At 37.3% G+C, this 24,776-nt stretch overlaps 1 protein-coding gene across 5 annotated transcripts in view; it reads left to right on the top strand.

The window, feature by feature from the left end:
- Positions 1-24,776, top strand: part of LOC113083677 (microtubule-associated serine/threonine-protein kinase 4) — a 101,496-nt gene that overhangs the window by 8,963 nt on the left and 67,757 nt on the right. For all 5 annotated transcript variants that reach the window (XM_026254689.1, XM_026254682.1, XM_026254678.1 and 2 more), the window contains exons 2-3: positions 17,370-17,523; positions 22,107-22,234. In XM_026254689.1, coding sequence (XP_026110474.1) covers positions 17,370-17,523; positions 22,107-22,234 — 282 coding nt within the window. The remainder of the gene's footprint in view (positions 1-17,369; positions 17,524-22,106; positions 22,235-24,776) is intronic.

The raw sequence follows: 24,776 nt of genomic DNA, 5'->3' as shown, positions 1-24,776 counted from the left end.
ATATATTACCAAAAATAGGTTTAGAAAGGATTGTTTTGGTTCCATATAGTTTTTTTTTTAGACCATAATCATTTTAATTTTATATATTTATTTATTTATTTAATGAAATTATATTCTAAATATGAAATTAAAACTGGCAGTAGGTGGTGGCAAAACTTAATGGAGTAGTCATTCGGTCATTCATTCAAATTTCAACAAATAAATGAAAATGTCTGAAATGGGTCACTGAATCATTGGCTCCCTTGATTCATTCAAAAACGTGAACTCATTCAGTAATAAAATAAAAAAATAAAACATTGTGTGTTGCTCAGATGGGCACAACAGTTCTGCTGTGGCTTTTTTGGAACTATTTTTATTGGCAATAGTAAAAAAAAAAAAATCATTAACGAATTTAATACTATAAGAGGACTTACAGGTTCATAAAGGGTGTGTAAAAAGTGCTTATAATTTTAGGACTTTCCCCCCCATAATTAATAACACCAAATTAAGGTTATTTTACGTTGTTATTTATTTTTTGATTATGTGTAAGTCCTTGTTATATAGGTTCACCATATATGTACTTTTCATGTACTTTTTTTTTTAATTATTATTTTTTTTACTACTACTATGGCTGTTCATGTCGAGTACGACGAACTGCTTCTCATTTTGAGCATCTCTCCTCCAGAAATGACTTGTAGGCCTCCTGACAACTCCCTGCGGCCATTGTCAATCACTGTGCGCCAGTTGGGTCTGTCATTTGCAAGTGCCACCCAGTTGTCCAAGTTGATGGAAAAGTCCTGAAGATCCCTTTTAATGACGTCTTTAAAACGTAGGTGGAGGCGACCATGTTTGCGGGGGGCATTTGCCAGCTCGCCGTATAGCAAGATTTTTGGGAGGCGGGTGTCTTTCATTCGACAAATATGCCCAGTCCAGCGGAGGTGGCGTTCACAAAGAATGGTGTACAGGTCACTGGAACCAGTTCTCTCAAATATCACAGAGTTTGGCACATGGTCCTTCCCACTTACACCCAGTATGGAGCGTAGACAGCGAAAATGGAAGGCATTGAGGCGATGTTCGTGCCTCCTGTATGTTGTCTTACTTGCATATAGGTCTCACTTGCATATAGTAAGATGCTTAGTACACATGCATGGTATACATGGACTTTGAGGAGCAATGAGAGGTACTTGTTGTGCCAGACACGCTTGCTCAATTTTTCAAACATTGACGATGCCCTCCCAATGCGCATTTCAAGCTCTCTGCCAAGGTTATTGTAGTTTGATACTGTGGAACCCAGGTAGGTGAATTTGTCTACAACAGATAGACATGTGTTATTAGTGTATACTGTAGGGTTCAGGGTTGCAGGTTGGGCAAGAATAACGGTCTTTTTAAGACTAATCTGCAAACCAAACTCTAGACATGCAGCGGCAAAAGTTGAACGGAGTAGTTGTAGATCTGCCTCTGAGTGGGCAACAAAGGCAGTATCTTCAGCATACAGCAGCTCACATACCAGAACATGGCGTACTTTGGTCTTAGCCTGCAGTCTGGCCAAATTATACCGTTTTCCTGAGCTGTGGGAGTGTAGAAGGATACCGGAGTCATCAGTAAAGGCACGGCGTAGTAGGGCAGAGAAGAAAATTCCAAAGAGGGTAGGAGCAAGGACACATCCCTGCTTTACCCCACACCTTATCTGGAACTCTTCAGAGCGAGTGCCTTCAGACTGTACAGTTGCCTTCATGCCCTCATGAAACTCAGTGACCACCTTCAGTAGCTTTGGAGGGCAACCAAGTCTTTGTAGGATAAGGAAAAGTCCAGATCGACTAACGTAGTCAAAGGCCTTGGTCAAATCTACAAACACCAAGAACAGATGTTTATGCAGGTCAATAAACTTTTCCTGTAGTTGTCGAACACAGAACACCATGTCTGCTATGGGGCGGCCAGCATGAAACCCACACTGGGTTTCGGGGAGGATACGGTCAGCAAGGATTTGTAGACGTGGTAGAATAGTGCAAGCAAATATCTTGCCAGCAAGACGGAGCAGAGATATTCCTCTGAAGTTGTTACAGTCTGCACGGTCCCCCTTGTTCTTATAGATGGTGATGATTTTGGCATTTCTAAGGACATCTGGGAGATATCCACTATTCCAGCACATCACAACCAGATGATGTAGAACCGAGGCAAGTACATCACCACCTGCCTTATAAGCCTCAGGGGGAAGGCCGTCAGCTCCAGGAGACTTATTATTTTTCAGTGCTTTAATTGCAAATTTGACTTCCTCAATGGTGATATCTGCATCCAGGTCAGACATATGGGGAAGTCCAGGAACAGCAGCAGTTATTGCCAGTGTGTTGGCTGTGACAAGCTGAGCATAGATAAGGCTGTAGTGCTCTGCCCATCTCTCCAATTGAGATTCCAAATCAGTCAGAAGTTCACCTGATAGGGGAACAGAGTGGAGAGGATTTTTTAGGGACTGGGCCCAAGGCTTCTTTCAGACCTTCAAAGACTCCTCTGATGTTTCCAATGGATGCACTTGACTCAATACGGTCACACAGTGTGCTCCAGTAAGTCTGCATGGCTATGCGAGTAACCCGTTGGACATTGCGGCATGCCTGCTTCAACGCTGCTTTATTTGAGCGAGTGTTCTGCTGCACATAGGACAGTCTGGCTGAACGCTTCGAATCCATTGCTGGTAGGAGCAGGCTGGCATGGGATTTGAACCAGTCAGGTTGGGATCTGGATCGCTTTCCAAAGATGGAGAATGCAGCCTTTGTGGTAACAGAGTGGAAGTACTACCAGGCAGCCGTGATGTCTGCATGAGGAGGTGAGGAGTCAAAGCTGGAAGCAAGTAGTTTCTGGAACGCATGCTGCAACGCAGGAGCATGGGTTGCAGAATCATCCAGACGAGGAGTAGGCTTGGGCCTGGCGTAAGGAACTTGCTTGGGACCATCCTTAGTTTGCAACGTAGAAGTGCGTGATTAGTGTCACAATATGCTGAATGCAGTGATCTGCAGTGTGATACTTCCTTCAAATGCTCACGCTTCACCAAAACATGGTCTAGTTGGTGCCAGCGCTTAGAACGTGGATGATGCCAGGTGACCTAGGAGGAGCTTGAGCCCTGATAGAATGAGGAGGGGACATATCCATGGTTTCCCAGAATAGCACCCACTCGGGCATTAAAGTCACCAAGGATCATCAAATGTTACTTTGAGGGGGTCTTCTGAACAATGGCGCTTACTTGATTGTAGAATGTTTCCTTTACATCTAGATCAGAAGTCAGTGTAGGGGCATAAGTGGCTATGATTGTAACGGGGCCACAGTTTGTGTGCAGGCACAGTAAGGAGAGACGTGAGGAAATGGGCACAGGTTTTTCCACTGAGGACAGTAGTTTGTTTTGGATTGCAAAGCCAACACCGTGCATTGGTCTGTCACCGTCTGGGTATCCGTTCCAGAATAAAGTATAGTCTTTTTCCCGGACCGATCCAAGCCAGGTTTCACTCAGGGCAGTGATGGAGATGTTAAGTCGGAGTAATTCTGCGTCAATAAGAGCTGATTTACGTGGTGAGATGCAGTCCATGTTAGAACTAATGGCAAGAGAACGCACATTCCAGCATGCGATGGAAGTGTACACGACAGTTGCAGGATGACGACCAGGCATCGCGAACACGCGAACCTTGCAGAGCAGCGACAGCTCTCTTAAGGACAGAGTGCTCCCGAGTTGCCAGTCGTGGAGGCTGAATGTTAGACATCATAATGGAGAGGCAAGATGCGCATAGTAGAGAGCGCCCAGGCAAAATAAGTGAAAGCATGCATGCCCAGGCAAAACTTCCACCTCTGGACTCAATGCTACAGATTCCAACGGAACACAGGTGTGTGACGGTTGGTGTAGTTATGAGTTGCCCCGCAGTGACCAACTGATTAGGTCTATTGCCCCGTGACCATTGGCGAGATGCTCTTCTGCTCACCGAGCGGCTGAGACAGACCGACTCAGGTGCTGTGATAGCAAACGCACTCTGATACTCAGCATACCAGCCCCTGCTGCCGGGCTAGCAAGGTGGGCTGGGTTTTGTCTAGTCTCTCGCCTTTGACCTGTCTGGCTTGCTTGAAGCTACCAGGGGTTTAAGGCCCCTGCCAGCTTAGCTCTCAGGGTCATTGGGACTCACAAGCTGTTCCGCCATGACAAGGCACCAGTCCATGGTTTTTAGGCAAGGATATATACTTCACACATCCTCTAAAAAAAAAAATCATGATGTCTTCCAGGCATCTATGGCTTACTATTTTTGGAGTATATTATGATTTGGGATGAACTAATCTTATCTTGATTTTAGACAGATATACTGCACACAGAGCAAACAAGCATAGTGACAAAACTTGATCCTATTATCTATCCCCATTGAAACCGCAAAGATGTCTACACTGCAAGTGTGATCTTGTTTTACCACATTGTGCAACGGCTTTGGATTTATAATGGGACTGAACCAGTTTTATCCTGCTGCCTGCTTTCAGTACATTTACACGCTGTGCTCAGATTCTTAAATCTCAAATAGTGTGTGAAAATAATGACTGCATTTTAAATATTTTTCTGTTTCTGTTTGCACTAACGGCATTTTCTTTTTAATCTTATGACGCAGTTTCTTATTTTTGTGTTTTCTAAAGGAATATTCCAAGTTCAGTGCAAGTTTTGTACTGTACAAACAGCATTTGTGAATTAATGTTGACTGCCACAACAATTTCAATCGGTCCTTTGTGTTCTTAAAATAAAAAACAAAAAAACAATAGGTTTGACAAACTTAAAAATAGGTTAAACAAAACATTTCTGAGGCTTTAAAAGCAGAAATGTAATTTATTTTTAACTTATGCCATTTTGCTGCAATGGCAACAAAGTTGTAAACTTGAATTTAACTTTACACAGAAAAGTTTGTTAGATTTTTCCCATGGACCGATCCCAGAATGTTCTTTTAAAGTTACATTGTAACAGTGAAGTCAGCTTGGTGTGGTTTGGCTAGCAGACACACTGCCATCTGGCATACGTCTCTGGGCTTTTGCGAGGTTCTTCATGAATGAACATGTCCAAATAAAGACAACGAGCAATTTCCTTTTCCTCCACATATAAAAAATAAACAAGCTCGTGTACTTGATCATGCTTCTAAAAAACACACATCTGTTTATGTCCAAAGGGAGATTTTGTCAACACAGGAAACATGGCTTTGCTACTGAGATTTTTGCAGGACTATTGACACCAGTAAACCTTCAGCAGTAAGGAGAAGTGCAGTGTGAAGGGGGACTTGCCTCTTGCAGGCTCTTTTAGGGATCTTCTGTGACACTGGGACGTTCTGGTGAAGCTGACCCCAGCAGCACAGCACAGTAATGTGAGCTGTTTAACCTCCAGAGGAACATGGTTTAGTTGGAAATGGAGCAGGGGAAATGTTAAGGTTAGGCAGATGTTCAGTGATGACGTTAGCTTTTACACTGATGTTTTCCATCATTGTGAGTGTAAATATATATTTATTTTTTTAGGGTGGAATATATCCTTTCTTGTAGCTATCTCTTAACAATAAGCTGTTATTATTGAACAAATTACATGTCACATTTAAACTTTATTTATTGCCTCTTTGTCTTTTAATAGTTGTGAGGATAATTGGATGTTCCCTTAAAAAACCTGGATGATAGCCTGATGAAAAATAGATTCTTATTCAAATTAAAACGGCATTGTCTATAGTTTGATGTCATAGAAACCAAATATAATTTGTTCTTGCGCATTATATTACGTGACTTTCAAAAACTTGGAACAGAGCACAAACGGACTACTTCTGGTGATATTTATAGTCTAGAGGAAAAGATCAAACATACTCCTTTACAATGAGATGAAGGCAGGTTAATAAGGACAGAATCTTAATTTTTAGGTGAACACTTCCTTTAATAATGAGCATGTGAAAATTGCATTTAGAAAATGGGGGGATCAGCAAGTGATGCAAGAAAACTCGCATTGCTTCTACAGAAAAACATGAGTTTATGAATTTCTAAGCTAAAGCGCCAAAAAGTTATTCAAATGATTTCTATTGTGAAGTACAAATCATCTGCTCACATGATTGTTTCTGTGTGTCTTAATAGCTTGACATTGTGTGAGCAGCCTCCTCGATTCCTCTGCTGATTCTCAGGATACTAGGCTGTTGTTTCAGACACACAGTAACTAAACCAGACTGAAAGTCTATGGACCATTCAGAGCTGTAGTTTTGCTTTGTGCCCAAGGTCTATAAGGTTGAAGGTCTGTATTATTGACTTGTATTTCCATGCATGCCTGTTTACATATGGACTGCAAATTAGATTTTGTCCAAGTAGGGGAAGTTCATGGCTGCAGTGTAAATCATGGGGTCAAGGTTTGGCTGGTTAGTGTGGCCTTGTTATGATTTGTTGGTAGATGCATTAACTACACTATCTGGATACTTAAAAACATCTTTCCACATTGAAGGTCCTTCATTAGTGTCCATATATTCTGATGTTTTTTTTTTTTTCACAAGCAAACATTTCTGGAGTCTCCTGCATAGTATTCATTACTATTCAAACATTTGGGGTCATACGTTAAATACAATAATGTAAAAATACATTATTATTATTATTATTATTATTATTTTAATTCACTTATGTTCAACAAAGCTGCATTTATTTGATCAAAAATAGTATAATAAAACCGAAATACCCCTAGTTGAAATGGCAACTTAAATGTAAAAAACAAATCAAAACTAAAACCTAGCATTGTATTTAGCTTTAAATATTTATTTTGTTTATTTGTTTACCTGGTACTAGAACAATGCTTCAGCATATGCAGTTGATTTTTACTGTCTTCTAAAGACATGTTATAGCTTTGTGAGGAACAGACCAAAATGTGTATTCGCTGATCATCTTCAGCTTTAGCTCACATAATGACGCATGCCTCCTCATGAGAAAAATAATACACAGTACACATTTAAAAAAGATGACCCCATTAAAAAAGGTGAAAAAAAAAAAATCATTACTCTTTTGAGGATAAAAATAATTTTGTGTGGTACACCTCCATGCAAAGCATAACCAAAAAAGACCTTGCCAGTTCCACATGTTTCAGGTTTCAGTGCTGTTGTGGCCGGTGGCGACGTGGTTTACACGTCTAGTGTTAAAATATTAGCCTCTGCTATTTTGGGCTGCAGTGGGTTTCTCAGCTTCTCCTATCATATGAGGTTGACCTTTTCATATGATTTAGGTCTTCGTGTTGATTTATTTCTGACAGTGACATATGAGACTCCATTGGTCAGATGCTCAGACAACTTGTAGTAATGGAAAATGTGTTGCTAATGACATTAGCAACACCGGTTGGGAGAGGCTGGAGTTCAGAAGATCAGTTTTCATGGTCGTGTAATGTAAAAGTGAAGTAATCTGATCCACAAAGATGACCAGTAGGTCCTATGACATCAGCATGTAAACAAACACTGCTGTTTGTAAGTTGGTAGTAAGGGTAAATGACCTAGATCTCTTGTGTGTATTTAGACAGTGGCCGTTCTCTTTGATATCTCAACAACAAAGAAACTGAAGCCCGTATTTACCTCCAAAAGCGTCACCACTATATGAAATTACTCCGTTCAGGCAGGAATCCACTACATCTCCTATTGTTTTAATTCCACCTGTGTGTGTTATTATGAGTGCTGAAGCTGTGAGTTTTGGTGAAATTAAAATAAATATATAATAATATATAAATGTACAAAATAAAAAGGTAACACCATGCACGGTGGCTTAAAACCTTGTACTCAAGGACTGAATTTGTTGACTGACCATGAAAAATCATGGAACTGTCAGTGGCACATGAGATGAACCACTAATAAAAAAGGCAGTCCAATTTCACCCATTCCCTGGAGTGAGTCTTTTACTCTTGACTTTTCCCCCCGCTTCCTGTTGTCAAATTCTCAACATAATTGCTAAACTTAGGAGCAGGGGTCGAGCTTCCAGTGAGCTCCTAGCACACATAAGGAAGTAACGTCCCCTAAATTCATGTATTACCCAGTGGAGCAATCTGGAGAGGTTCACTGATTATTCAGCGAAGGTTCACCACCTCCATTAAATCATGTTTGTTGTCACAACACTCTGACTAACCATTATGTAGTATGCAAGACTAGAGTTGTTGCATTGAAAATATTGTGCTGAAATGTGTCTTGAAGATGTACTCTTTTAATGAATATTGGAAGAACACTTTTTATTTGTCTGTTTGCTTGTTTTAATTTTATAATATAATGTAATTTATATAAGTTGAATTTATTTACCTTTTTTTCTAATTTATTTTTGTTACAATACATTTACAACAATTTGTGGAATCAGTTTTTTTTTATGTGCACTGTTTAGTGCCAGAAAAGTGCATGTATAAATAATCCAATTGAGATGCAGTCTAACGATGTGTTTACATTGGTGTGGACTGAAGCATTTTCAGTTCAACAAAGCGTGCATCCTTCCAACTGTTATCAGTAATGGTGCATTATGATTCTCAAGAATGAATTTTACGTAACTGTAAAATACTGTGTACTCTAACAGAATTCATGAATGCCTGGCAAAGCATCAGTTCTCTTTAGTGGTGAAATCGACGTTAATTATTCCCACTGTTGCTGAGTGTTTTTAAAATGCTAAACTAACTGTGAAATGTGAAATGTACCACTGTTATAAAAAGTGGCCTTACGTGATTATGCAACTGAGTGCAGTCTCACTTTGACCCTGCCTGAGGGAGAGAGACTGAATGAGGAAAAACAAATATATATATTATAGATGAGTGCTTTGTTTTTGGTTATCAGTATGTATAGAACATATTCAGATAAAATGGTTTGATCAAGTATCTCCTTTGATATGATCCTCATTCATTTTCAGGCAACACAACAACATCGCTGTCCAGCATTACTGACTGAATTAATGATGGTCAATGGGAGAAGTGTCATAATTTAAAGTGTTACTAATCTGGTCACAGTTTAGCTCTGCACAGGTCCTTTAGTTAGGAACACATTTCCATCTGAAAACTGATTGCAGTCATGAGTGGGACAACAAGCATTTCTGTTAACAGAGAAAGGGACGTCATTCTCTAAAACTCCTCAGATGACAACTACCTTCTCTTCTCTGTGTTAAGAGTGATGGTGAATTGTCTCCCCAGGAGCATTTTAAAAGCTGTTTTACAGCCTGCTGTCCTTCTTTCACTTTCTCAGTATTTTAAGTGTGTTCTTATAATTTTTTTTTTTTTTTAGGTAATGAAATCATGAAACAATTTGCATATAAAATGGTAATGTGCTGCTGATTCACTTATGACATCACATATCATGGAGAAATATCATGGTACTTCATATTTCTCTCTCTCTCTCTCTCTCTCTCTCTCTCTCTCTCTCTCTCTCTCTCTCTCTATATATATATATATTATGCCAAAATAACTCAGATATTTTAGTATAACAATGGTACATGTTTAAAATACCATAGTTATTCATTTATTCATGTTTTGACTTTCACTTTTGATTTAATTTATTTTGTCCATTCTGATTCAAGTGGTCATTTTTGAAACTCTTACTGACCCCAAACTTGTAAATATGCTAACCAGTACTGATGGTATTACCATCAGAAACGTCACTGTATCATGTATTCAGGCTATAAGTATTTCTCGTGAAAGACATTTTTCTTTTGTCTGCTATAGGCACTTATGTGGTCTGAGGCTCTTGTTTTCTCAGCACAATGCAGAGTTAAATCTGACATCTTCATCTCGTGTGACTTCATCATGTGTGGTACAGTTATTTTCCACACTGATGGATTTAGACAGAGAAGTGACTGGATCCACAGTCTGGTTCTCTTCTGTATGCTTCTGTATGTAGCGTGTGACTCACTGTTGTGGGTCATTTCCATAGTGTCATGTAGTGTGAACACCACAAAGACTTCAAGACCGACAGAAAGTAATGTTGTCTGAACAGCAGAGAGTTCTGATGTTTTAAGTCATGTAGTCTGAAATGGGCTCAAGACACCAAAACAAAACAGCAGACGGGTTGAATAAAAATGGCAGTTCACTTTCTGACAGCAGGTGGCACTTATGGAACAGTAGTAACATATAGTTTCCTTGGTTACCGCTGTAAACAAAGCAGCTGCACTCACAAACACTACTTTAAAGGGGTCATATGACATTGCTAAAAAGAACATTATGTTGTGTATTTGGTGTAATGCAATATGTTCATGTTGTTTAGGGTTCAAAAAACATTATTGTTGCTCCTCTAAGCCTCGCCTTTCTGAAATGTGTAGAATTTTATAAAGCTTATTGTTCTGACAAGTGAGGTGTACGCTGATTGGCCAGTTATACAGTGCATTGTGATTGGCTTAACGCCTCAAATGTGTGACAGAAATGTTACGCCCTTACATACTGTGACGCCGTCTCCTAGCACGACGAGATAAAACCAAAAAAAACCCATTATATATGAGCCATTTGTAGCATCAAGTGGGGACATAATTAATGATTATAATGACATGTACTGTGTTTTTACGCGTTGCATTGCATATCGCACCACGTAAACAAAACCATGTCTGCATTTGTGATTGGAGAAATGACAAACAACAAGCGCTACTCTACACTGCTCAAAACTCGTGTTTGAATCATCAGTGGCAAATTCTTTAAATATAAAAAATTTAGTTACACGCTGTGAATCACAAGCTCCAGATTACGCAAAGTTGGAACTGCCCCACTTTATAGAAACAACCTGAGCACAGATCCATTGTAGGATACTCTGCAGGTTCAGGAAACAGTCCTCCATAAAATGCATCGCACACTGCTGGCTTGAGTGAGCAGCCGGCAGATTCGACGAAAGAGCTTGCAGCAACCACATGTGATGACCCCGGCTGGACTCTGCCTCGTCCACGGTGAAAGCCGATTTGACAGTCCACAGCGCAAAGTTGATGTATTTCCTCAATGACCAGCGCGGATCCACTCTAGGCACGATGAATCGTATATCGTCCTCTTTTGGAAGGCCAAGCAAAATAGTTTCTCTTTCACAATGAAACTCACATCATCTCCACAACATGGTGGCAGCGGCAACAACAATACTACAGCGAGTATAAAAGTTACTCCTTTTTGCATGAACATTTGTACGGTGTTACGCAAATCTTCCTACACAGTGACGTAGACGTGGGGGCATTTTTAAATGTGGCTTTTTAGGAGGGCGTGGACAAGTCTTAACCTTTTATAAAGAATATCTGTAATCGCATCATATGACCCCTTCAATATGCATTCAATGGAAGTAAGAGGAAAAGAAAATGCCATCAAAACATTTCGGAAGACCGTTAGTTCCTCTCAGAGATACATCTCTTTTAGAGAGACTGACTGTATTCATTGTCTGACTGCATGGACTGAACCGTGACGTACGTACAGTGAAGATTTGGGATGAATAAATGTATCGTTACATCCCTAATAATTATCTTTTATTTATTTATTTTAGAATTCAGTTTGGAGTTAGTTGCATGGAAATTAAACCGTTCACCATATATTAGTTTTAATATTTCATCAAGCGTTTTTTGTCATTTCGGTAGATGTTTCGCCTGCAACTCAAAGCAGTTTAAGAGTCAACAAAATCACACAGCAATTCACCCAAACCAAGAACTTAACTCCATACAGTGTTACTGTCCTTCATAGTCAGCCAGACTGCAAGGAAAGATGATTTATGTGAATTTTTTATTTTTTTACTTATGCACACAGTTAATCCTCTTAGAATTTCAGGACTGAATTCTCTCCTTGAATTATGCTTTAATTATATAAACTTTCATATCTGTTTGTTTGAAATTCTATTATAAACAAAAGTGTAAATCGCAGGTTATCTTTTTCAAGTTCGTGAAGAAGGCAGGGTCAGAGAGAGAGAGAGAGAGAGAGAGAGAGCGATGTTTTAAAGCTTTAGACTTCACAAAGTCTCAATTTAATTTATATTGGCTGCGATCTGATCTACAATCAAGGAACCGAGACCTAATAAAATGTACTATGAAGTTGTAACTCTTGCTTTACCTCTGTCCAACAGAATTGAATTGTACTATAACTGTGAGTCATTGTTTAAACTGTCTGTACAGCCAAAATGCATGATGGGTATTTTACATTGTTTGTTTTTTATTATAGCTGGACAGTTGAGTTACAGTATGTAAAGAAACTTTGACAAGTGAGCAATTATGTAGTCCTGTTTAGTTATCTTATTTTGTGTCCAGCAGGCCTGGGTTAAAAATTACCGCCTCAAGAAAACAAACAGCAAGTATAACAATATGAGCTCCTGTTCTACAGGCACAGTTTTTGTTTGCTGAAGGTGTAGGTTTGCTTTAATTATGAAGTCATGCAGTAGACTTACTTACTGTTTATATTACATGACTATTTCTTGCTGGTTTACATAGATTCTTTGTGGTTGAGCGAAACATTCTACGCATAAAAATTATATATTTAGGATGTGCAAAATAGCTTTTTTTATTTTTTTAATCAGATATTTATTTATTTATATAGCCAGCAAATTTGGATTTAGCTCAACTCAAAGACATTGACATAATGGGAACAAAATATGAGTCATAATTCACTGAGACAATGGACACATTTTGTACTTTGAATTTGTTTAGGCTACGTGAGTTTGTAAGAACAAGTCAGAATTCTTTCTCAGCAAAGCAGGATTATTGTCAAATATGATTTTATATGTATGTGTGGTTGCTAGTTATGTATGTACGTAGATTTGGTTTTATAATGGTGTCATTTGGTATTAAAAAAAATAATTTTCAAGAAGAGTTTAAATCAGTTTTTTTTCCTAATCAAATGTTGATTATTCATAAAGAACCAATTATAAAGCTTTGTAAAAATATATTTTGTATTTTGTTTACTTTTTTAATCATACTTTTAATGAGGCTGTTTTGTAATACCAGGGCTATCATTTAACCTTGACGTTTGACCTTATAGCCCTTAATTTTGTTTTTGCATTTTTCTGCTGTTTTGTATGTATTTTAGACTATTCAAGCTCATAAATTGTATTTTCATGCATTTTTCAGTTTTTCAATAAATGAATAATTTATTGTTTTAAAGTTTGACTGCTTTTATACTAATTACAGAATAAGGATAGAATATCTTAGAATATTTACTGTAGGGGTGTGACGGTTAGTATATAACCGTGAGACCGGCGGTTATAGTTGAACACTGTCATTAGAACTCTATAACCGCCAAAACCGTGTCATTAAAATATTTTTTACAAACATTTTTTATCAAAAATTATTTTCATTTTTTAGATAGGATCATAAGATGCGCAATATATTGGAAGACATGGTTTTTACCACTTAATGAAGTTTTGTAAATCGTCAGACATGATATTTACCACTTCATAAAATTTTGCTTTGTAGAAAACCTTTCTTAAAAACGAATTTCGTTTTGTACAAATTTTATCTTAATTTTAATAAATGTTTCATCAACCAATTGCATGTATTTTAATAAATAAAAAGCAAATATAGCAGACAATGATAACCGTGACATGGAAGCACCAGCGCGCCGCGTTCACTTGCACTGCACTGTGAACTAGAGCACATCTCATCGTAAATGAAACTCAGCGTAGGCCTATGCTTCATACATTTGCATTAAATATCTTTGCTGCATCCTTTCTAGAACAGACAATGGCTTTTTTTGCGGCTCGCATCAGCAAAGCATTGCATCGCAAAACAATCAGTGGATGGCGGGCGGGTGCGGCTTTGAAATTTGCTCAAAAAACGTTGGTGCGGATGATGAGTTTTGTGACCGATCTCCTTAATAAACGGAGGTCTGAAATCTCTGCCCCTTTACCGATCAGAGTGGCGCTGATACGGAGTTAACCCGCTATCTCCAAGAACAACCAATTGACTCTACGGTAGATCCACTACCCCCCCCCCCCCCCCCCCCCCCGGCGGTTATGTTATGAACCGTCACTTTTGACTCACGTCATAACCGTCATCACCAATTCTGAAACCGGCACACCCCTAATTTACTGTACACTTCGGGTCAATGACACGATGCTTATTCAATATAGCTGGCAAAGTTTTTGCCTTAGGGTGAACATTGTATTATTTATTTTTTTTACGCAAACCTTTCATTCTGTGCATGATTATATTACATCTTGGCCCATTTTAGCTGAAGAGCACACATTTTTGTGGTCTAGTATGTAAAAGGGGTGGTGTAATGGACAGGCCAGGATATTATAATTAAGTTTGTCTCAAAATTTGACTTTTGAAACTATATGATAACCTTGAGGCCATCATTCTGCAAATAATTTCAAAGGGTGTATAGAGCAAAAAGTTGTGTGCAACCACAAACCACGAGTGTGACTTTTTGGCCATTTTGTGTAAAATTAAAAGCTGTTCAAAACAAACTACCTGGTAAAACCATAAAGCACACTAGTGTGATAAATACTGCATTTTTTTCACATATTTAATATTGACCAAATTCAGAATAGTTTTTCATAAACATGACACAAAGTTAAGATTTAGCAGGTTATGATACGATAGAAATATTAGTTGCAAGCCTGACTCTTTTTTTTATTTTTTATTTTATTTTTTTTGTCTGTGAGGCACATTTCCTCCTGTTCCAGTTCACCTTGACTTGTCTTCCTGAGGACTTTGGCAAATGTACAGTATTTGGGTCAGAATGTTGCGCTTTGAGAGTGGAGGTGCTCAGAAATGATACCTTCATCTTACCGCTCAATATGTGATTCATTCAAGAGCGCAAAACTATTGCCTTAGTCTTTTTCTTTTCAGTTTCTTTAAGTTGTAAATTAACTTTTTGATCTATAATTATGAGGACTTCCTGAAATTATTTAGTTTGTGTAAATTTGACTTGTCTTTTTTTTTCTACCTATCATTAGGGCTGTGCGTTATATCAAGTTTGCATTATATATCGATTATATTGTTTACAAATGATATGGAATGCGGATAAACCATTTATATCGATTGTAGTTTGATTCGAGTGCATTTGAAAAATAGCAGAGGACATAGTGCATAATCCAGTTTGTCCTAAACATGAGACATGCTTTATATTAAAGGCTTTAAAGTAACCCAGTGCTTTTAAAAGCATGTTTTTTTGTTTTTAGATTGAAATGTTACAGAGATAGAATGTAATGTTATTTTTTTGCACATAATATATAGCATACACGGTTACATTCACTGTATTTGTTTTAATTTAATAATAAACATTTTTTCATTGGACAACATTGCCAAGATGTAAAAAAATAAATGAATATAAATTGAAAATATATATTTCCTTAATGTTTTAAAAGTCTTTATAAAATAAAATAAAGTCGACGCAACATTCCCATGCTTTCTTTGGTATTGTACAACACTTTGAAGAGAATGCTGTGCAAGTAGTTAAATGAGCTGCCAATTATCTGCAAACCAGTGACATTTTTGCTATCATTTACATCAGATCATTTATGTCCTCTGGTCCAAACTGACAGTTTTTAGTCAGAATTAATTTCATGAAGCTACACTTGGTCCAGTCTTTGTTTGAGATGAAACATGTGACGTAACCATTCTGCACCGCTGGACTTCCACTTCCTATCATGGGTCCCGAATCACTATTGCCAAAACACTTTAGACTTTTGAAAAGACCCGATGACTCAGCTGTGTAAGGTTATTGTCTCAGAGTTGTCTGTATTTTTATTTTTTTTGGCCAAGTGCCATTACATATTTAGTACCCGTATGGAAATTTGAAATGCTATGATACATCCAGCTTACTGGTCCAGTTGGTGGCGAACTCATTCCTTAAGGTCTTATGGCAGCGTTCCGCTTAAGATCTTCTCACATGGGTTTGGCTTTCACATGTGTGGATCATTGCAGCTCTTTTAAGCTACTCTACAGAAAATCGTGTAGTATCATAAATCATTTCCCTCAAAGCAGAGGGAGTTCCCTTCCAGTTAGAGAACACGCTGGGCCTCCATTTGTTTATATTCATGGGGAGGAACCTCTTCCTCTACTCTTCCATTGTTCTGCAGCGAGATGCTACGTAGCTCCACAAACCTCTCAGCTCTTTTTGACCATGGAAAGAAAGGACAGTGACAGTATGTCATACGGTGTGGTGTAGTCTTTGTGGTGGCAAAAATCCAAATTTTTACTTTATTTGTATCCTAAACTTCACTGTGTATAAGTGGTTCTTTATAGATATAGCCTTCAAAATCATGCACATATAAAAAAGAAAGAAATAGTCAAATTGCTTGAATTTACTCTGCAATGTATCTGATAAATGAATGTACACTACAAGTGGTGCGGATCGCTCTTTTGATTATTATGGAAGCAATCTAATTTTGTCTCAATATACACCTCTTTTATGTGACACAGGCCACACCCCTCCTCCCCCTAAGACAAATCTGAATAAGTTAAAAGGCAATAATAATAACATAGTACAGTACGTGCCACACATATAGCCATGCATGCTTTTTAAAGTTTATAATGATGATATTTAAGGTTTGATATTTTAGTCACATTTGGTTGGGAATATATATATATATTATTTAATTTAATTTCTATTTAAGTGGAGCTGCACAATTTGGCCACAACAAATTTTGTGATGTGTATATCAATATGACTTTGGGAAGATTATTAGTCCATATTATGTTGGCAAATGCACATTATAAGAAACTGAAACCCAGAGCAGATGCAGAGATGAGTTTGTGTGGAGCAGCATTTACTGTTAACCGAACCCGATCATGAGCTGATCATGTGTAAATGAACAAAATTAATTGGATATTCAAATTGTAGACCATTGCAATCTCGATCAATCATGCTACCCTACCTGCTTTGGTAATAAACAGTTTGTTGTCTTGGATTTCTCCAATGACGTTTCCACTAATGTGTTTATCATTTGAGCTGGAAAAAGCCCTCAGATGTGTTTGCTTGTCTGGAAAGATTCTATCTGTACGAGAAAGGGACTTGTTTTGTTCGTAGAATGCTGGAGGGGGTGAAAGGGTAACCTTAAATGAACTAAAAGTGAAGGAAGTCTTTGTTTATATAAATTGTTTATTTCTCACATGGCATAAACAAAAGATGTTCATGCTTATGAAAAGATACATTATGATAATAAAATCACCGTATCAAAAGCAACATTTAATAACAGTTCATATTGACTGAATTTTCAATCTCAACATGAATTGGCATTCACTGGTTTGTATCTTTTAATGGGGTTAAAAAATTAATAGTGATGTCAGCCAAAAAAGGCAAGGCATTTTAGAGCTGGAGTAAGTTATTACATTATTAATGTAGTAATGCATTGTCAATATTGTCCGTAATGGATCTGCAGCCATGTGTTAAATATTTTTGTAAACCCTGAAGTAGTGCTATTCCTAAAGTGATCTTTCCCTCTAATGGTTCCCAGATTGAACTCCATGTTGATCTCATCTCTCTTCCAGCCGGATAACATCCTCTACCCCCCCTCCATGCCCCTCCGCAAGTTCAGCAACCCAGAGGTTTCTCACGGCTCCAGTTTAGCGTTGAAATTTAAGAGACAGCTCAGTGATGACGGCAGGCAGCTCCGGAGAGGAAGCCTAGGGGGCGCTCTTACAGGTAACACCCTGACCTTTGTGTACAGTCAGATGAAAAGAGGGTCATATTGCACAACACATTAATTTTACAATCCATGTTTCTTTTTCCTTGATGTATAGCCCATGCTGTAAGTTGTGAAATGTTATTCATTTTAAATGCATGGCAGAAAACTACAAACATTATAAACACTATAAACATTTTTCATTTCTGTTCTTTTCTCAATACCGTAAAAAAGGTGTTGGACCTCTCCAGCTCAAAATGTTTGACGGTGTTGTTGGTGCAATTAAATATTTGAAATTGTAGTAGGAATTGTTTATTTCTCGATTTTCCAAAAAATAAAGACATTAGACCGATTACAGGGTTGAAATTTTATCACTTCACTTTATTAAAAAAATACATTCAAACACAGGATTATCTTATTTTAAATTCTAGAAGTCATCTGCATAACAGGATGTCTTGATTAAAAGTACAAATGTTTACAGAGTACTGTTCAATTTAAAGAGTTTGTTCTAGAGTGATTATGAACCTAAACAAATTTATTTAAAGAGAAACTGAAAATATCGGCATATTGGAAATGCACTATACAAATAAACTATTTGCTTTGTGCAACGCCATCTGCATTCTATAATTTGTTTAAAGGATTTGTGAACCCAAAACAAAAATCCTGTAGTCGTTCCAAACCCATAAGAAATTGATTTGTCTTTGGAACACAAGTGAAGATTGTTGTCCGTCCATTAAAAGTCTGTTCACCCAAAACCCTGCAAGAAATGTATCCATATGAACTGTACGGTTTAATCTAAACCGGGCCAGCTGGGGCTAGAGGAGTGGTTATGAACAGAGGCGGAGTTTCTCCGCGTCTGGAGAGCGCCAGCACTGCGGATCATTTCAGAAAGATAACAGCTATAACACCAGCATTAAAAACGTTTTAAAATAAGTTCAGCTCAAAACTCACTTTCAGTCAGCAGTGAGGGTTTGAAATAATTTGATACGATGTGGATTATAATTATCATACAAGACGGAAATACTTATAAGCGATGCAAAAGACTATGCAAGCTAGGCATTAACGTTACCATAGTAAACATTGTAAATGCGACTACTTGAAGAAATCTGACGTCAGCTTCTTATTCTCTATCACAATTGTGTATTTATTTAGTAGCATATTTTATCTGTCATAAATCTCATCTTGAGATTTTAGCTCGGCATAGCCTATTTCGTAAAAATATTTATTTATTTATTTTGTTTGGGAGCTTAGGCTATATAAAAATATAGAAATGATCAGTATTTCTAAATGTGATGTACTGTATGCACGTTAATGTGTGCTACTGTGAATACAAATAAACAGAAACCGACTCAACTGAACAAGCAGGCTATGTTCCTGATTTCAATCCTGATAAATGAATTCATTATGATCAGTGTATCACTTATTATAATAAAACATCCATGTTTTTGGATTTAAATAGTGCTATTTAACAAAGCATGCAAACAAACGGCAGCTTTTATCATGTTCGTTTTGTGATGACGCTAGTTCCCGTGACTTATTTCTTATTAGTTTTCTGAAAACTTCTCCTTGTTGGTGAAATGATGGGGTTGCGTGACGTTGTTTCTGAGATGCGTGTAAAGGGCGAGTTTTAGTGAAGCGCAGTGGAGCTTCTGGCCCGACGGTGGAAACGCAGCGCTATTTTGGCCTCGGTGCTACAGATCTGAGGCTATTAGCAGTGTCTGGCCTGTTTGAAGCACTGGCTCGCACTGGCCTGACAGTGGAAATGCGGCTATTGACGCCAGCACCTTTGAACTTCCACAAAAGCCAGTAATGTTAATTCTTGTGTGTGAAGCAAGTATGGTTGAGCTTGCGGCTCAAGTGTTTATTTGTGAATAGAAGCCTAAACTAAATTTGTTACACTTATAAAGCAATTCTGTCTCTTCAGAGGACTTGGAGTAAAGCGCTTGATTCATATTGATTTATTTATTGATCTCTTTATGAACGTTTTAAAGTTTCAGAGATTTTGGTGAACAGACTTTCAATGGATTTGATTAAAAATAAAAAGAGTGTGTGTTTGAATGAAACAAAATGGGCAAACTTTTTCAGAACATATACAACCATTTAATTTAATATTTTTCTGATTAGGATTTGGCTCCTCTGAGCTTTATTATGCTGTTTTCATTAGACAGGACATTGTAGCCACTGTATCTTTTTAGACTACATACTGTTCTGCTTGGTGTTTGTCTCGCTGTTCCTCAGGGTCTGATATTTTGTATCAGGTACACAGGGCACAGTGTTGAAATGTGCTGAGGGTGTCTAGCTGGCATTTCCTCAGTTCTGTGGATGATGACTAAATGGAAGCTGTTTCACATTGAGCAGGAATTGCAATTTTCCTCCTACGTATCCTGTTTTTTTGATCTGGCCCTGTGACCATGTAGAGCCCACAAACACATAAATACGGGTTAGCAATAGGTTGTCTGGGAAACCATGCTATAGCTGAACTGAAAGTCTGTTAGAAGACAATGTGAAAGGATTTAAAGAACTTTAAAAACCTAAAGTGAAGAGCAAGACAGATATGCATGAACAGGCACGTAGTACAAATGGTCACATAAATCCATTTTAATCACATGAAGTTCTGTTTAATGCATTTGATTGCCTTTAATATTTGTAATAATCATCTCTCATATTGTCTTGACTCAAATGAATTGAAATGATCACTATGGTGATGCTTTGGTCATGGCCCATCTTGCCTCACATGAGCAAGCAACACTCACATTTTCTTCAGAAAAAGTACAATCTTTCTCATGAATTGTAATTATATTTTTACCAATCCACTTGCTAATGCATTATTTAAATAAGCACTTATTTGGAAATGGCACGTTAAATATTTGCTTCTTTCAGATAGCCGACAAACCATTTAAAATAATGCGTCACAGTTTTACACAGCTAATGCACCATGAAAACAACTCCAGAAATATAAGATCACAAAAGCGTAAATTTATCATATTAAACTGTACATAATTTGGTACTAACAGACTTAATTTAGTTTAATTTACTTCTCAACCAACAAATTGCATTTGGTATGGCAGCTCAGTGTTATGAAGGTGTATTCGATTATCAATCTAAACTGTGAATAGATCGACGGGGGGCTGGAAAAGGATCAGTCAAGGTGGGTAGGCCATCCCAATGCTGCAACACAGTGTGAAGGGCTTGCATACTGTATGAGCTGAATATCTGTCTATCAGAGCGTCTTTCTTTTTATAGTGGATGTGTGAAGCCAGTTCTCCTTAAGTTCACCCTACTGTCCTAGCAGAGTTACCACGGGAGTAGTTCAGCTCAGTAATTATGAATGTTATGCACTAATATTTGACAAACAGTGTCCCAATAAATGCCCTCATTTTGAAAAGTAGTGTAAAATGGGGTCAGACGCCCCACTGGGTGATCTGTGACATTGTATTGTATTTTTTTTATTTTTATTTATTTAAATTTGAATTTGTGAATGCATTTTAGAGTTGTGGAGTGAAATATATAGTTTTTATTTTGTAGCTAAAAGGGGAAAGATGCCCCTCTCCCTCTAGAAATGGCAAAGAATGCCTCGAGTGGCATGCTGTTGCAAGTGTTTTATACATTTTTATAAATAATGGGGTGGTAACACTTTAGAATAATGATCCATTAGTTAATGTAGTTGACTACTTTAGTTAACATGATCTAAGCAAGATTGACCCTTCTACAGCATTTATTAATCTTAGTTGATGTTAATTTCAACATTTTCTAATGCATTTTTCAAATCAAAAGTTGTGCTTGTTAACATTAGTTAATGCACTGTGAATTAGCATGAACTAACAATGAATAACTGTATTTTCATTAACATGAACAAAGATGAATAAATACAGTAATAAATGTATTGTTCATTGTTTGTTCATATTAATTAATGCAGTAACTAACATTAACTAATGGACCACTATTCTAAAGTATTACCAGTGGGGTTATTATTCAGCAATTCCATTATTAATATGTGCATTTCATTTTTGTTATGCATTAAAATCAACAATTGAGTGGCTTATAAAGTGAAGTCATTCCATTTGAATTCACAAACTGCTATGACATACTGTATTGTATCTTCAATAAAATATATGGGAAGATAAGTATATTCATATGCTTGCATATAAGTCATAGATAAATCTTCCTTTTGGATGAAGCTCTTATGCTAGGATTATGCTTTGTCTATCAACCTAATTGTCAAAACACATTTTTAAAATGAATAATAATGACGCCCAATATACACGGTAAGCTCACTGTACAGTAAGACTTTTGCTTCTCACCATTCACATGTGTGTAGATGCTGTCATTTGGGTCATGTTGAATGGCATATGTTTGTTATGACTTGTCTATTATGATGCACCAGTGAATCACTGCCTGGGAAATGGCGAGGCACTCCCAGAATCCTCTCTGTTCATGTCTGAGCAGATTAGATTATTAGTTATATTGTATAGTATGCTACCAAAAAAAAAAAAAAAAAAAAATGAAACAAACAAAAAAATAACATTCTCTTGGAATATAGTTGTACTCTTTACTTATAGATTTACAAATGTTTTTTACTCCTATACATTTTTTCTTTTTTCAGGGAAGTACCTGCTGCCCTATGCCTCAACCCAGCAGACATGGTGCGCTACGGGCTCAGAGACCACCAACCTGGTGCGCATGCGCTCCCAGACCCTAGGCAAATCTGCACCCTCTCTCACGGCAAGCCTGGTTGGTATACCACAAAACAAATAGAGTTTAACTTGACATCATGTGGTAGACTCCCTGCTCAAACACTAGGGAGCACTGCTGTATCACTGACACTAATACAAACATGTTTTAGCCTGTTTTGATGGACTCCATCATGATAAAGAACCCTTTCATTTCTGTACAGTTGACTAGCAGGATGTTGCTTTTTAGCATAAAAATATTATCCAGTAATTAATTTGAAAAGTATATAAGTCAGTCATCCAAACATGTGTCCCAAAACGCATTGAATGACCCTTTGTTGAACTCAACGTAGTTCTAGTCTTTATGAACTGACATGCCACATCTCTGTTGCCAGCTTTTGTTGTCTATGGTGTGCAGCAGTAATGCAACCATCTATTGACAGCGTATTAAAAGGACTTAATGATTAAAGGGACATTTCACACACAAATGAAAATGCTGAATTTACTTGGTTTCAGTGTAACACATATGGAGTTATTTAGCAGAATGTCCAGGCTGCTGTATTCATTACAGTTAAAATGGTGACCACAGTCTGTCAAACTATATAAAAGTACTGTATTTCACTTGTGAGAAGAACAATTTTTACAAATTGAGGAGTCTGAATAAGATTTACATTTAACATTTCACCCAGAAAATAAATTTATTGGTCTTGTGCTTCGAGAATACACTGTTGAGCTTCTGTTTACCATATGTTATGTGCTCTGTGTATGCACATTGATCAGTGTTAAATTAAATCTGTTCATAATTTTGTTGTCTATTTAGAGGACTTGGATTAAATGGTTTGATTTCTATAGATTACTAGTACAATGTTTTTACTAACTTTTTTGAAAATTTTTGTTCAGTGTACTTTCAATTGATAGACAAAAATGAAATTTAAATATTAAGATCTACACTTAAATCTAAATAAGATGGATTAAGGTCCTGTGGGTATATGAAAAATATGAAGATGAGAAAACGACAGAATTTTCATTTATAGCATGAACTAAACCTAAATCATTTAAACATTATGTCAAGTCTACTGAAAGTTATTTCAGTGAGGACCTTTTTTTTCTTTTTCTTTTTCTTTTCTTTTTTTTCTTTTCATCTTTTCCTATTTTTGAGTGTATATACAGTATTGGGAAGTGAATAATTAATTTATACAAATATTTTTTATTTCTAAGTTGCATCATTAAATTGCATAACCCATATATATCAGCATTTCTAACTGACCCCCCCCCCCCCCCATATTTGTTCACCTAGAAGTAAAAATATACTTTAGTTTGTCTGTAAGACGTCTTTTTGTTTATGAAGAGCCATGCTAACTGTAATACAGCCATACACCTGTTCCATTATTTTTTGGAACAAATATGTTCTACATTGGAGGAATTTTTTTTAAACATTGTTTTTGTCTGTGTTGATCTGGATGCTGTGAAGATATTCTGAGAAACTGCCACGTCTTATTTGCCTCTCCTGAGCCGTGGCAAACAGAGGTCCAGGTTCCATATTGGGCGCCTGATTGAAATTAATGACCACAGAGAGCAGGGTCAATGCTGCAACAAACAGAATGTCATTTACTCAGCGGCTGTATCCGATCTGCTTTCTTTGGGGCCTCCTGTGTCTCTCTCCCTCTCCCCTGCTGAAATAAACAGCCTTTGACCAGCTTTGATAACCAGTTAAAACCATATTACTGGTTTCTTGTATTAGGTATGCTGCTGAGGGTTGGAAAACCTGAACCAGATTTTATCCAAAACCTTCAGTTCTGTTAAAGTAAAAACAATAATAACAAAAACAAATCAGTAATACCGTAACAAAAGCTTATAATTACATATGTTTTTATAAAAACATGTCTTTTGATCTTTCAAGCCGTTTAATGGCTCTCAGTGCGTGTTGCAGTGCATCAGTCCAAAAGTATATGCTGTTGCATTACAAAAAAAAAAATATATATATATATATCATCATTAATTTCAAGTTTTGTAATTATTATAAGAAAAATATATTTATAGTAGCATGTCTCTCTCTGTGGTTGATATCATCTCAACTGCTTTGGCTTTATCAGACCGTTTACCCTGACCCTGCTTCTAAATCTGCCGCCCTGAAAATCAGTGATGGCTGGGCCTTCCCGCTTTGGGATGACTAACATTGAATTGCTAATGGTCTTTTCCTCTGCGCCATTCCCGCATTATCTTTTTGAATGTTCCCCCTCCTGCAAAATACAAAGGGAAGGAGTATGTCTTGGGAATGTTAACGCTGTTTAGTGAAAACGAGTGCCTGTGGAGTAGGCTGACGGTTCATATGTGACCTTGGAAAGATATTCCTTACACACAGAGGGAGCTTATCTGTTTTCCCTTTGAAAACCTCATGTGGAAGGAATATGGGTTTTTGCTTTGGTCTGTTTGGATATTCAGGAAATTTGTAAACCGTATGTGTTGTTGGAGTCCGTTGGGATAAGATAAAATGTTTTTTTTTTTTTTTCTTGCAATGATCGTGTTGGATATCTCACTGTTTTATCAAGGGGATTTTGTTTACTATGCTTTCTGTGTTTTATTGAGTCCTCTTAAGAGGAACT

This window comes from Carassius auratus, chromosome 5 (genome assembly GCF_003368295.1).
Source record: "Carassius auratus strain Wakin chromosome 5, ASM336829v1, whole genome shotgun sequence".
In the NCBI taxonomy this organism is placed as follows: domain Eukaryota; kingdom Metazoa; phylum Chordata; class Actinopteri; order Cypriniformes; family Cyprinidae; genus Carassius; species Carassius auratus.
This window is presented reverse-complemented; position numbering and strand designations above follow the sequence as displayed.